General features: G+C 40.0%; 1 protein-coding gene across 1 annotated transcript in view; it reads right to left on the reverse strand.

Moving 5' to 3' along the window:
* The window catches only part of cntn4 (contactin 4), a gene marked incomplete at its 5' end in the record, with an annotated part of 163,059 nt that overhangs the window by 100,028 nt on the left and 46,594 nt on the right, over positions 1-16,437 (reverse strand). Inside the window, one exon of the mRNA XM_080026764.1 lies at positions 2,337-2,432. Coding sequence (XP_079882890.1) covers positions 2,337-2,432 — 96 coding nt within the window. The remainder of the gene's footprint in view (positions 1-2,336; positions 2,433-16,437) is intronic.

Here is a 16,437-nt window from a genome sequence, read left to right on the forward strand (position 1 = left end):
AACAATTAACATCCGTCTAACATTTTGGAAATTAGCTACTTAAAATAATAAGTAAATACAAATAAATAAAATAAATACATTTCAAACAAGCACAACATGTAGATTAAGCTAATACGATCAGGTGGACTGAGCAATGACAATGATACATAGCCAACCATGTACATCCATTAAACAAACTATTGAGTGCTTTCACTTGGTGACATTCACCCAGCACAACATGGTTCAGAGAGACACAGTATCACTCAATATATTTCATGTAACTCAACTCCTTCCCAGGCAAATTTAAATGTATTCAAAATATGACAAGAAACTTCAATTTGACGGAGTTTGGGGCTTTCTGGTCAACCGCTATTCTAACTGAAATTTCGAGGCAGTTGCTTGATTTTCAGCATGACGTGGACAAAAACAAATCTATCTTGCCATATTGCTGGCAGACTTCCCCGCTCCGAGCGGAGGCAGGTGGCATCTTAGATGTAACGGAAGCAACGTAGCAGGTCAACAAAGAACCGATAGCGAAGACACATCAAAGCACACTCTGTATACTGCATCTGCTTAATGCTAAAGAAGGACCACCATAAAAACCAAGTGACTAGTTAGTTTATCCAGCTGAATGACAAGATGATAGTAGCTTCTATTGCAGCCGAGAGATATAACTCACTGGAATGGACGTCTAATTGACAGCTTGTATTGGCTGTGTATAGAAGGGAGGGGGACAAGTGTCTTAAGGGGGCTTTTCATGTGCCTGAGGATGTGTGACATGTTGGAATTATGGCCCCATTAGTGTTAAAACCCTAACCTTAATTGGATTACTACAGAACAAATTGGCACCCGTGGAGAGAGTCAGTGAAGCGACTGTTGGTGTAGAGAACAAACAAATACAAGCGTGTCAGCAGAACTATTTGCACATAAAATCAAAAAACTTTCAAGATTGCCAGCAAGCTTGCCAAGCGTCCACCAGGTAACACCCCAAAGGGATCGAGCCCCAAACACTTAGAATCAATTTTCCAGGCCGGCTGCATTCTAGCCACAGCAGACCAGGGCATGAGTCAGTGATGTGTGTTAGGAGGCTGTCAGTCGGGTGACTGTTATCCAAGCAGCTGTTGCACTTAGCAGTCCCACTAAGGGGGTGTTTTTATGGTAACGATAACGGCACAAACGCAAAGTTATTTTTACGTTTGCGACCGATCATTTACATGATAACAGCAAACGCAGTCTTGAAAACGGAAACTTTAGAAACTAGGTTCCAGAGTGGAATCTTTTATAAAAATGCAACTCCAGCGTCACCATGTGAATAGCAATGATGTTCCCTGGGATAAGGATGATATCACGGCTCCGCTCATGCATAGGTCTGTTACATTTGCTGTCAAAATAGCCACACGTGAGTAAGAAGTTAGAAGACAACAAAGGGAAAACCTTTCCGTTTTCATTGAGACAAAGTTACGATAGGACACATCCGCTAGCCTGGAAATCCAGACCCACATCTATAACGATAAAGGGTCCGGCAACCATCAATAGACCTTCCCAATTCAAACACATTTCAAATACAACTGCACGCAATTGGATAGCACCACGACCAATCAATGAACAAGGTGACGTATTCAGCCGATTCAGTCCCGTTCGTTTAGCGAACATTGGTGTCAACTGGTAAATGAAACTTTTCCCGTGGTCGGCCGGCAACAGAAAATTCATCTTTCTTGCTAATGAAAGATTTGAGTGCCATCTTCCAAATCGTTAAGTGTCAAGGCCAAAGCAGTTTTTTAAAGAAACAAAATATGTTTCTTGGCAACAGTAGCTTGGCTCATTTCCAGGATAGGGTACCGCTAACTGATCATGCAACTATCTCCAACCAATTACAGTTGAGTACCTGGTACCTGATTAGCTGTCTAGTCTCCAGCATATGCTAAGCTATGCTATGCTATGCAATTTAAACCCTGCTCTAGTTTAGCAATTTGAAAAATATATGGGTTTACTGATTTTCATCAGAATCAAGAAAGCCTAAAATACCTCATTAGATTTCTGTTTTGTATTAATCCAGCACACCGTTAGCCTTTAGGTTGAGAGAAAAAACAATGTTGAAATAATAGTGGGAAAAAAACTGACTCATTTGAGAGAATATCTCCTTCCCTCATAGTGGCAGATGTAAACTGTTGATTACCCAGTCAAAGGGTATCATTCAAACAGCTAGGATGTTAAACACCAACAAACCAAACACCACCAACATTAGGAAAAATCACAACCTCATTCCCTTTCTGTGTTTCAGTCAGCCCGACTCCAACTTTCAGTGTGTGCTTGCCAGATGGGTTGATGAGTCATTCAGAGTGAAGACCTTCTCTTACCTCCGGAGTGTGGTGGAGGGCCACACAGCAGAACCACTCCCTGACCTTCCCGGACCGATACAGAGTTTCTTCTGTGCGTCTTGAAGTTTTCCAAGTCTGAGGAATACAAAAAAAGGGGCTGTAGGTCAAATATCCTTTAGAGTCAGAAGATGATACCATACAACACGTTTTTTCTTGTTCCTCATTCCATCCAGGTCACAGCCTGAGCCTGAGCTTTAAGCTGCATGCAGCAGGTGGGGACACAACAGGTTGGCAGTTTATTAAAGAGCTAACAGATTAACAAACCACACACTATATATATATATATATATATATATATATATATATATATACACTCAACAAAAATATAAACGCAACACTTTTGTTTTTGCTCCCATTTTTCATGAGATGGACTTAAAGATCTAAAATTCATTCCAGATACACAATTGTACCATTTCTCTCAAACATTGTTCACAAATCTGTCTAAATGTGTGATAGTGAGCACTTCTGCTTTGCTGAGATAATCCATCCCACCTCACAGGTGTGCCACATCAAGATGCTGATCTGACATCATGATTAGTGCACAGGTGTGCCTTAGACTGTCCACAATAAAAGGCCACTCTGAAATGTGCATTCTTTTGCTTTATTGGGGGTCTGGGGACTCAGAACCAGTCAGTATCTGGTGTGACCACCATTTGCCTCATGCAGTGCAACACATCTTCTTCGCATAGAGTTTATCAGATTGTCAATTGTGGCCTGTGGAATGTTGGTCCACTCCTCTTCAATGGCTGTGCAAAGTTGCTGGAGACGGCTTATGGTGGAGAAAGGAACATTCAATGCATGAGCAACAGATCTGGTTGACATTCCTGCTGTCAGCGTGCCAATTGCACGCTCCCTCAATGCTTGTGGCATCTGTGGCATTTTGCTGTGAGACAAAACTGCACATTTCAGGGTGGCCTTTTATTGTGGACAGTCTAAGGCACACCTGTGCACTAATCATGATGTCAGATCAGCATCTTGATGTGGCACACCTGTGAGGTGGGATGGATTATCTCAGCAAAGCAGAAGTGCTCACTATCACACATTTAGACAGATTTGTGAACAATGTTTGAGAGAAATGGTACAATTGTGTATCTGGAATGAAGTTTAGATCTTTAAGTCCATCTCATGAAAAATGGGAGCAAAAACAAAAGTGTTGCGTTTATATTTTTGTTGAGTGTATATATATATATATATATATATATATATATATATATATATATATATATATATATATATTTTTTTTTTTTTTAACCCACACAAACTATATACAAACACAGTAACAATCACCTCTGTATATATGCATTCTAGAGAGTATTTTAAAGAGATCCATTGTATTGTTTTCTTGTGGTAAACATCCTTTGGCTTGGCCTCAGGCCCATTCACCCCCTGTGTGCGTCTGTGTATATGTGGAGATCCCAGACTCACTGTGATGGGACCTCAAGTATCAGGACGAGGTGAATTAAAGGCTCCCAGAGGGGAAGACTGTAGTTACCGGTTTACAAGTTCTAAGAGTTGAACGATTTATGGAAAGAAGCAATGCCAGGTGGAAATAATACATCCTGAAAAGAAGAAAGACCCGGATTTTCAAATATGTCTTTGACAAGGGTTGAATAACAACTGTGCTAATAGAGCAAACAAACCCAAAACAAAGAAAGGCACTGGAAAACAAGTCTAGATAATATCATACGCTGTATCAACATGCATTTATTGTGTTTGATTTTGATTTGATTAGTTTAAGTGGCTACGAGGACATATCTTTGGACAAAAGCCAGCAACTGCTTCTAAATACCTTGCCTAGCGTGTGCACGTACGTGCATTTAATTAGTCAGCGAGTGAAAGAGAGACGGCAGGATGCATCACTATGAGGTTATCTCCTTATATGTGACTATGTCAGTTTGGTAATGTTAAGATGAATATGGTGAAGCAAAGTAAACTTTGATTTAGTTCAAGAGACAGAATGTTCCCGTCTGCCTGCCGTGAATCGTTGTGTCTGAGTTGGCGGGGATTTAGAACCGAGCAAATGTGTTAATAATAACTATATAAAAATAGCATTCTTTGCACTGATGGTCTCGTTTGCTGTAACAGGGCATTTATAATCATAGGAGGAAAAATTAGACTGTTTCACAAACATTGAAAGGTTCCTCGTAGGCACTTTAAATTTATCCAAGAAAAAATCATGCTGTAAAACACTATATAAAGTTAAAGGTGAAGTAAGCGATTTATTTATGTTAATATAAGTGTGCTCTTTATTCATACAGTGATCACTTACATAGTGTGCACGTTTCATAAAGCCGATCTCTCAGTCACCTGCTCTGCATGTAATCGCCAAATTAACTTTTTGGGGATCCCGAAACTGATATCCAATCAGAAGAGAGAACGCTACAAACCGGCACCCGTCTCACTGCACACGCAGAGCAACAGATGGGTTAATGTGTATGCGCCTACAATGGTGGAGCAGGTAAAAATCCTTCCCAATGTCTGTTTTGATGGTTTTTATCATATCACACTTACTTATCTGAGTTGATGCTAGATAACTCGCTGCTTGAAGACCGCAGTGCATTAATGTGGTGACGTAGGGACGAGCGAGGGGACTGCTAACTGCAGTCAGTGACAGGAAGTTAGCTAAACTGACCATTCCGCTTACTGAACCTTTAATATTGAAAGTCTGGATGCTTTATTGTGAATGTGAATGCCGATTAACAGTACAGATGTACAGATTAATATTAATTTAACTGCACACATGTCAAGTCTTCAAGATCTCTGGGCAGTGGGCACTCTTCCAAATGGATGTTTGAGGCAGAATAACCAAAGAACCATTGCACCTTTTAATGTATACTTTTGTATTGATGTTTATTTAGAATAAAAAACTGGTGAACAAAATATTCATTTTAATTTGTGTGCTTTAAATTGCATTAGGACAGTGGTCAACGTTCCATCCCACTGATGAATACGTTTTTATTCCAGTTCTGTAACAAAAGAAAAAGAGGAAAGCAAAATAAAATGCAAATGTATGTATGTACATTTCCATCCATTACTGTTAGGATTGTGTGCATGGAGTTACATTCTCCAGTTGGCTGCCATTCAACCATTGCAGGAGAAGAGTATCGCATAGTGTCAGTCAGACCTCAAACAAACCAAAAAATGTTGGATTGTTTTGTGTGTTTATGAGAAAAGTCTCCTCATCGCCATTTGTGTGTTTTCATTTATTTTCCTAAAAGTCATATTCACTGAAGTGTGACAAAGAGAGGGTTGACGTGGCGCGGGACACACACGAGGGGTTTTAATAGCTCCGGTGGTAATCAGTTTACCTTTCATTCATCACACCCACCCACCACCACTCAACACTTCACAGCTACTCCCGCTACGCTTTTTAAATGAAAAGAGAACTGTTGTTGAATTGAGCTCATTGCCCACATGAAAATTGATGGGAAACAATATCAGGTCATTAGCACTTCCAGGAATTAATCATATATATATATATAGATATATATATATATAGATATATCCTGGTATAGAGCTTGACACAGAGGCTTCATGTCAGCACTGATAAATGGAGTGTGAGGGGGGATACATACAGTCATATGAAAAAGTTTGGGAACCCCTCTCAGCCGGCATTATAATTGACTCTGCTTTCACAAAAAAAATATAAAAGTGGTATGTATTTAATTTACCAGGAACAGTTAAGTACTGGGATGTTTTCCAAGCAAAGATTTTTTGAAAAGCAGTATTTGGTTGTATGAAATAAAATAAAATGTGAAAAACTGGCTGTGCAAAAATATGGGTACCCTTGTGGTTTTGTTGATTTTAATGCCTGTAACAGCATGTAAAACTAATGACTTTAAACACAAAGTTGGTTGGATTATGTTGTTAAGCCTTGAACCTCATATAATTGTCTGTTTAATCACGAGAAAATGTATTTTAGGTGCCTAAATGCAAGTTGCACTTCTCTTTGACTCTCTGCTGAAGTGAGACAGAATGGGATCATCAAAACAGCTCCCAAAAGATCTGAAAAACAAAGATTGTTCATTGTCATGGTTTAGGGGAAGGCTACAATAAGCTCTCCCAAAGGTTTCAATTGTCAATTTCGACAGTAGGGAACATTGTCAGGAAATGGAAGGACACAGGCATAGTGGCAGTTAAACCCAGACATGGCAGACCAAGAAAAAAAACAGGAGCGGCATAGGTGGAGGATTGTGAGAATGGTTGCACACAACCCACAGATCACCTCCAAAGACCTGCAAGAACATCTGGCTGCAGATTGTGCATCTGTACATCGTTCAACAATGCAGCGCAATTTGCACCAAAACATCTGCTTTTTATAAAGACCAAATAACTTAATTTTTGTCTCATCAGTCCAAAGCATTTTCTTCCAATATGAAGCTGGCTTGTCTAAATGAGCTTTTGCATACTCCATGCAACTGTATCTGTGGCGTGGGCGCAGAAAGGGCTTCCTTCTCATCACCCGGCCATACAGATGTTTTGGTGCAAATTGCACTGAATTGTAGAACCATATACAGATACACAATCTGCAGCCAGATGTTCTTGCAGGTCTTTGGAGGTGATCTTTGGGTTGTGTGCAACCATTCTCACAATCCGCCGCATATGCCGCTCTTGTACTTTTCTTGGTCTGCTAGACCTGGGTTTAACTGCAACTGTGCCTGTGTCCTTCCATTCCCTGACAACGTTCTTTACAGTAGAAATTGACAATTGAAACCTTTGGGAAAGCTTCTTGTAGCCTTCCCCTAAACCATGACAATGAATAGTCTTTGTTTTTAAGATCTTTTGGGAGCTGTTTTGATGATCCCATTCTGTCTCACTTCAGCAGAGAGTCAAAGAGAAGTGCAACTTGCATTTAGGCACCTAAAATACATTTTCTCATGATTAAACAGACAATTCTATGAGGTCCAAGGCTTAACAACATAATCCAACCAACTTTGTGTTTAAAATCATCAGTTTTACATGTTGTTACATGCATTAAAATCAGCAAGACCACAAGGGTTCCCATATTTTTGCACAGCCAGTTTTTCACATTTTACTTAATTTCATAAAACTAAATACTGCTTTTCAAAAAATCTTTGTTTGGAAAACATCCCAGTACTTAGCTGTTCCTGGTAAATTAAAGACATACCACTTTTATATTTTTTTTGTGAAAGCAGAGTCAATTATAATGCCGGCTGAGAGGGGTTCCCAAACTTTTTCATATGATTGTATGTATAAGAAGTTTAATGTGAGAACAGCTGGTAGGCAATTTAAGATGTGGATGCCAAGATATTTTAACAGACACAGCAGGACAGCTTGAATCAATTACAACAATTGGCAGTATAAATAGATTCCACTAGTCAAAAACTACCATTTATTCTTAGTTGTCCCATGTCTTGTTCCATTTACTAATCAACATTTACAAAGTGTATTTTTGTATTTGATGAATATTAAAATGTTTCTTTTTTTGTTTAACATTTTATGACGATTGCTTCCGAGTGAAAGCGCGTTCATAATGCGCTTTTTAAGAGGAAAATATGACAATATGAAAACAGGTGATAGAGGGTCTCCAATGTATCCATTCATATTCCCCAAATTGGATGAATTAACCTTAATTAACCTCACTGTGGCATATTCTCGAGCAGCGGTGCAGACATGAGTGTAGTCTCCGCAGACACGCTCGTTGCAAAAAAAAAATGCAACCAATCCACTTTCAAATGAGATTACTGATTAGTTGGGCTCTCTCCGTGATCTAAATGTAAAATGATTGGGCTCACTGATTTATGAAGAGTGCTATAAGGTCATAGGTGAGTCAATCTAGGGAAAAAAAGGGCTTAACCCCAAAAAAATTGATACAAAAGGTTTTTCAATGGATTCCAGTAGTATTTGGTGTGCTGAATAACATACTAAAAGTCTACCAAAATCTACCCCCCAGAAAGCCCTCATTTCCAAGATGGCGGCCGAAATGGCGGCGGGTAGCTTGAAATGGCTATATCTCAATTTGAAAAAATGTTGCAAAGGAATTTTCAACTGATTTTGGTACCTCTGGACATGCTTACAAACATACTAAAAATCTAGGAAAATACACCTTCCGGAAAGGCTTCATTTTCAAGATGGCGTCCAAAATGGTGGCTGGCCAAGCTTAAAATGGCTATATATCTCAATAGAAAAATATTATTCAAATGATTTTTCACTTGATTCTGGTACCTGCAAATATGCTTATGACCATACTAACAATCTAGGAAAATATACCTCCCAGAAAGGCTTCATTTTCATAATGGTGTCCAAAATGGCGGCCGGGAGCGTAGAATGGCTATATCTCAAATGGAAAATGTTACAAAAGAATGTTTCAACTGATTCTGGTACCTCTATACATTAAGAAAGTGCGACAAATCTAGGTAAATATAACTGCTAGAAAGGCGTCATTTTCAAAATGACTGCCTGATGGTATAGGGGAGGGCTGGGCGATTAATTGAAATTCAATTTCGATTACGATTTTGGCGTCCCTCGATCATGAAAACAAGATAATCGTAATAAATTGATTATTGTGTCGCACGCCGTGTCTTGTGTGGTAAATGCAGCGAACCCTTCTGTGCCCCCACCCAAACACTTTCGCTTTCAGCGATTGCAATGCAATGGTTTATTCAGCATAAAGTTAAAGTACTCGCCCAAGACTGATGTTAAATCGAAACACAAAAGCCTTGCGTGAGCGAAATAGCGAGTTGCCAGTTGAAACTCCGTGACGGTGGGTAACGGTGTCATTCACAGTGACACCTCGCCAGTGTGAGCCGCCGCACAGAAAAGCCCTGTGGCTTTACGGCTAAAATGAACCGGGGATATCCTGCCTGTTAACGTTGTTGATGTGGAAGGCTTCAGCTCAGATCTTGTCATCGAGACGACATTGATGAGGTCATTGAAGACGCATGGAAGTGGAATGACTGACAATCAGAGAGCCCTTTGGACCATGTCAAAGTGCATAACATCACAGTACAACACCGCAATGCAGGAGTTCACAAACCAGACATACACAACATCAGAACAGCACAAGGACTCAACAGAGGCAAGGATGAAAAGGGATGCTGCTGACCTGGAGAAGATCACTTCAAAACTTGCTATATGGTCACCTTTCTCTCCAGACTCTTCTTTAAGGAATGTTGTTACAGGTGTTGTTGCTGAGGACGGAGTGAACGTGCATGATTATGACTCTGTTGGACGCAATATCATGCACAAAATGATTGGACAGCCTGCATTCACGTTCTCATTTAGTAGAAAGGATAAAGCCATAACCCTTGGACAAAAATCGTCTATCAAGGTTGCTCCTGATCGAACAATTGATTTTGCACTTCTTTTTCAACGTTTCCTGATTGTCTCCCAAACTGGAGAGCTATCATTGGAGGAGGTTATGCGTTACGAACTCAGTCCTTTCCCTCCTGCCCTCTTTGAAGCTGGAAACATCTTCCGCAAGGCTGATAAACCACAACTTGCGCACGCAATCTGTGATCATGCAAGTGATGCAATCCTAGATTCTGTACCAGAAACAGATCATTATGTTCTTGATGGAGGTTCACTCCTTCACCGAATACCATGGAAGCACGGACAAAGCTATAGTAAAATTGTGCAGTCATATGCAGACTTCACCATCCAACATTATGGCTCAGCTACAACCATTGTGTTCGATGGCTATGGGGATGGGCCATCCATTAAAGACAACACACATCAAAGAAGAGGAAACAATATTCATCCCATTGTCAACTTCACTGCTGAGACAGAGTTCTCAGGTAAGAAGGAGGAGTTCATGTCAAGAGATCTGAATAAACAAAGGCTGATCCAAATGATAAGCGATGAACTGAAAGAAAGGGGTTGCACTGTGGTCAATTCAATTGGAGATGCTGATGTAGACATCGTAAGGGCCGCAGTGGAATCATCTCTTCTTCACACCACTACGCTGATTGGAGAAGATACAGATCTCCTTGTCTTACTACTTCACTATGCACAGAGAGATAGTAAGGGCGTATATTTCAGATCAGACAAGTCAAAAGCTGATGGCAGTTTTAAAGTGTATGCCGTAAACCATTTAAAAGAAGTACTTGGACATGATGTGTGTTCTCAGTTGATGTTCATCCATGCTCTCACTGGCTGTGACACAACTTCTCGGATCTTCGGGGTTTGCAAAAAGACTGCTTTCCAGAAGCTTGTAAAAGGGGATCCCGTCCTTCGATCTTGTGCCAATGCATTCATTGTCCCAAACCAGACCACAGAGGTGATTGATGACCTTGGGTGCCAAGTAATGGCTGTCCTCTTTGGTGGAAAGTGCACAGATTCCCTTGCAGCAATGCGATATAACATTTTCAGCAAGAAGGTTGTCTCAGCTTCATCAACTGTAACGCCTGAACGTCTGCCACCAACTGAATCGTAGAGCGTACTACCAGGTCATGGTCTGGATGGGAACAGAAGATGGTATGGATGCCCTGAACTGGGGGTGGAGCCTGCAGGACAATAGATTTGTCCCACTCATGTCAACAACGAATGTTGCTCTAGACAGTCTCTTGAAGGTCATTCATTGTAACTGTACCACTGCCTGCAAGACACTCCGCTGTTCTTGCAGAAAATATGGACTACCTTGTACTACTGTCTGTGGACCATGTCAACTTAAGGAATGTGACAATCCACTTAACAAGTTTCTTCCAGAGGAGCCCGAAGATGATGATGAATAAAGACCACAATAAGTGTGGCATTTATGTTATTCAACAACAACACCACCTTTCTAGTTTGAATAGTAACCAATTTGAACCATTTAACCAATGTAAGCTTACAGGCAGTCATTTTGAAAATGACGCCTTTCTAGCAGTTATATTTACCTAGATTTGTCGCACTTTATTAATGTATAGAGGTACCAGAATCAGTTGACATTCTTTTGTAACATTTTCCATTTGAGATATAGCCATTCTACGCTCCCGGCCGCCATTTTGGACGCCATTATGAAAATGAAGCCTTTCTGGGAGGTATATTTTCCTAGATTGTTAGTATGTTCATAAGCATATTTGCAGGTACCAGAATCAAGTTAAAAATCATTCGAATAATCTTTTTCTATTGAGATATATAGCCATTTTAAGCTTGGCCGGCCACCATTTTGGACGCCATCTTGAAAATTAAGCCTTTCCGGAAGGTGTATTTTCCTAGATTTTTAGTATGTTTGTAAGCATGTCCAGAGGTACCAAAATCAGTTGAAAATTCCTTTGCAACATTTTTTCAATTTGAGATATAGCCATTTCAAGCTCCCGGCCGCCATTTCGGCCGCCATCTTGGAAATGAGGGCTTTCTGGGGGGTAGATTTTGGTAGACTTTTAGTATGTTATTCAGCACACCAAATACTACTGGAATCCATTGAAAAACCTTTTGTATCAATTTTTTTGGGGTTAAGCCCTTTTTTTTCCTAGATTGACTCACCTATCAGCTAATATGTGTCATACTGGCTGCAGGACAAGTCAATTAAGAAGCACGCCTTTTATTATTTCCTAAAACATAAATCTCTTCTTAACCCCATGAGCATAGTTTAACTAATAGCCATTTGAGACACCTAAGCCCTATTAAGAAAGCACACCCTACATTTTTTTTTCTAAAGATTAATGCCAAACTCTTTTCTATTTTGAATGCGTCTACCTAGGGGAGGTTTCAGCCATAAGGAGACACATGTGTTGCTTTAAAAACAAAGAATGCACTGTAATGTACCTGCATTCATTTAATTAAAGCTGTTTCAGACGTGAGTGCTGCCAATGTCTGCCATTGTTTCCCTGTACTGTAGATCCTATAAGGGGATATTTCTATAATGTCCCAAAAACTTTCCATTCTTCTTACTAACACTGGATTAATTGTGATGTAAAAGAATAGAGGGGAAAAGCAACACGATTTTGCTTTTGTTCCCCCCCCCCCCCCTTGTGCCTCTGGTGTATTTACTGCTCGGCTCCGTCAGGTAGGAGCTGAGATAGAGCATATTGTGCAGTTTGAATGTCTTATTCCCACGGAGGATACTATGGATTACTTCACATTTAAAACGTAACTTGTAAAAACACACTTGTACGATTCAACCGCTGAGGCAGTGTAACAAAGCCAGGGGCCGGGTCCGGTACATAAGCCCCCATACAGGAGCTGACTGTTACTGCTTGTGTTTGTGCTCTAAGCTGCAACAGAAGAACAGTCACTGTGCCGTGGTGGGTTTCATCAAGGGGAAAGAAGCGCAGGTGTGTGACTGTAAAGGATCGGTAGCCTTTAAGGAACGGTAGTTGTCTGGTTATCTCTTAACAGTCATTCAAATGTGATTAAAGTCATAGCTAGGCTAATTGACTTGACTGTTGTGTGTTGGCTTTATCTTTTGATCACCGATTAACTTTTACATTCTTGATTCTTCATGCAGCATGGAAAGCTATGGGAAGACAGGCTTTTTCTTCACCAAACAAGGCTTGAATTGATGGATAAAATTCAGTTTTCTGAGCCTTCTCAAAAACAATCTGGCCACTCCAAAATGGCAACAGAAGCTTTTTTTATGTGAGTATCCCCACCACTTACTTTCATCTGAAGGCACGGTAGAAGGTTAGATAAAAGCATCCGCGCCTTCCCCAAAATACAAGCCCAGTAGAACAAAGTGGGCAACAGCAAGATACATCTAAGGTATTGAATTGACCCCCCCCCCCTCTTCCCCCCCAAAAAAAAAAAAAATATATATATATATATATTTTTTTTGGGTATTATTTTGTTGGGCTGAGATCAAAGCTGATTTGTGAAGTGGCTGTGTCTACTCCGCTAAAGCCGGGGATTGTCCCTGTCCACATCTATAAAGACGTGGCCTCGCCCATGTTGAAAGCATGTTGCAAGAGTGGTAAAATCCAAAGAAACCCCTTCAACCCACCCTATTCAACAGCGATTCAAAAGAGCTAAAGAAGCATTGTTGGCAAAAGGGCTCAAGGAGAGCAGCGAACAATGCATTTCAGAGAGCAGACATTGGTACACATGTTGACTTGAAGTTTTTAAAGAAAGCACGACAAAAACATTGTTTGCCTACGATGGATATATATCCAAGAACATATCTGTCGCTACATCTGTCACACAAAGGAATAGCAGTAAACATTGCTCCTTAAACATGTAAATGATAAACATTTTGCATTTGTTTTTTTCTACATACTACACATAGGCTTTAGTGTCATTTTCAAAAGGCGGAGCGGCTAACAATGATTAATAGCCCCCAGAACAAGTCAACGTGATGGCCTATCTACAGCTATTACCATAAATGATTGCAAACCTGGGCTGGCATTTTACAAAACAATGATGCAGATTAAGGCTGATCATCACGACCCAGACATACAGTATGAGCTTTGGAAAATGCCAGCACCACTTATCATACTTCAACGAGCCTGTCCAAGCGTAACCTGAGATTCATTACCACCTGCGACTCCTTTAGGATGCTCTGTGCCTTCAAGTGGACGGTAGGCAATGTGTGTGTGTGTGTGTGTGTGTGTGTGTGTGTGTGTGTGTGTGTGTGTCGCAGCTGTTCAATATAGTATTTGCATGTTGTGTTTACAATGCCATTAAAATCAAAACCATATTTTGTCTACCCTCCATAAAATAAATGGGGTGGACAAAATAATAGAAGGTGTAAGACAATACAATTCAACAGCACCACAAACTGCAGCCTATAACAATGGCCATCAAGTTGAGTGAATATACCCTCTAAAACAGTTTAAAACGAAGATGGAACATTATAACCGTCATGAAGGTAGGATTTATGTCAGGACTGTGGCATTAGACTGCATTCGTTTTAGCAACGTGTAACTGATAAACTGGCAACTGGGGGCTCTTGAATGGCAGACTTAGAACAAACGGTCCCAATTGATGCAACTAAGATATTGGACTTTGTGACTGTCACTCACTAGAATGGGTCCTTCTACAGTAGTTCTGCGTATTTGGAGCAGTTGAGAAAAGCAGATACAACCAAACAATGTGTGGCTCATTTAATTTTGACTAAATTAACTTAACAACTGAAATTAGTGTTAATGCTCGTTTTTATTTAGCACTAACGGCCAGCTGTTGTCTGACTCTTCCATAGTTTTTTTTTTTTTTTTTTCACCGAGTTGGAGAAGTTGCCTCTCGGAATAATAACTATGAGGCTGAGAACAGTTTTTTTTCCGACTGGGTTGCTTAGTTTTATTATGTGCACAGGCTGAATATGTGTGTTTAAATGCAACCTTAATGCCTGTAGTAATAATGACGGGAGAAAAAAACAGGAAGTCAAGTGACATGGTAGGGCAACAAAGTCAGCGTTAGGCAGGATGTTGGGTGGGCTTTAACACAAGAGACTTCGGTAACACATTACAATAAGGTTCACAAGATTGTAGGAAGTTACTAAGTAAGTAACAAATAAAAAATGAATGAGTAACTAGCATATACTAATATAGTAACTAGTACATAGTTATAGTTACTGCATAACTATGTACTAGTTACTCATTAATTTTGCATTAGTTACCCAGTAACTACCTACAATTTTGTGAACCCTATTGTAATGTAAAAAAACGTATTTATGTATTTATTTAAATTAATTTCTTTCACTGGTGATTGGTATTTTGTGTTGTTGTTTTACCTTTTTTTATCTTGTTTAATTGTATTTTCTTTTAACATTGATGTCAGGGGACTACAGATGCAGAATTGCCTTTTGGCTAATTCTGACATTTTTAAACCATGTATGATCATGTGTTTTATTAATTTGCACTGTCCCCTTCTTAAATAAACTGAATTGAATTGAATTGAATGTGTTATACAGAGACTTCCCATTTCCAGCTGTCAACCATGATCTTTCCCTAAACCTAATCAAACCTTAACCATCGTCTCACCACTGACTGATACATTTTTCTGACAGAGATCTTTAAGCGCTTTTGGACAGATGATCAGACAAAGCATTACATTTGTCATTCAATATCAGTCATTAACTACAACGTTTTGATGACGAAGACCATGGTAATATGTCTCCCCCTAACAACAATGTCTTGTCCTTTAGAAAGGTTAGTAATGTAAACCAGCATAATGTATTTGAAATACTTCAGTAAAAAATAATAGTCAATATTCTGTCGTCTGATCTGAGCACCTTTTTTCACAATCACATACGTACCTTCAAGCAATCTCAGTCAAGTCATCAAACACAGCTCCTAACTCTTTGTATATCTGGATGTTTACCAGTCTCCAAACAGGTGAGCAGTACATCCTAAGTGTGTTGCCGTGCCATCTTAGTGCAGGTCCTCCAGAGAGATATCTCGATAGTGTACCGCAGATATAAAAGCAAAATCCTAGGTACTACCCATTAGCTATGTACACCTCATTAACTAAGTCAATACACTCTCTCCACATTATCACAACAGCTGAGATGGAGGCAAGAGGATGTATTTGCATTTAAATGAGCTATTCACGTTTTCCCTCAAGGCATTTAAAGCTTACACCGGTGACATCAGGAATTATTCACCCTCCCCCCCATGTCCCCCCCTCCCCCCTATATGCTCGGCAAAAAATATGAGACTGTCTGACACTGATGAGACACTATACAGAGTATGTACTGTACTGTATGTATGATGGGTAACTGAATATTTAAAGTCCCACGCAAAAACCGTAAATGTTTCAAGCTCCATTTTCAAAGAATGCTTTTCTTCATACCTTGACATCTGCTGGTCATGTAATGTAATGGCATTATGGAAACTTTGAACAATATTGAACAAGCACAGATCTCTCAGCGCCACGCCATGTAAGACAGGCCCAACGCTGTCACTCCTAATATTGAATATACAGCCCGGTTCATCGCTATGAATTATGGGTGAACATCTTTTACATAATCACTGATACAGAATCGATAGACATACTAATCAAGGGCAAGCGCGTATTGAGTGGGAAGCGCCCACTGCCCATCAGTTATCCTTGCCTCAGGGGGTAAGACAGCCACAACGCCCCTCGCTAGGAGGAGTAGCATCATCCATCAAAAGTTTGTGACACGGAAAAAAAGGGGAAGCTGAAGTTTCTGGACCCCCGCCAATTTCAAAGAACAACCTTGAAAGCGTTGTGGAGCACATAG

The sequence above is a fragment of the Ammodytes marinus genome (assembly GCF_949987685.1).
Source record: "Ammodytes marinus genome assembly, chromosome: 4".
NCBI lineage: Eukaryota > Metazoa > Chordata > Actinopteri > Uranoscopiformes > Ammodytidae > Ammodytes > Ammodytes marinus.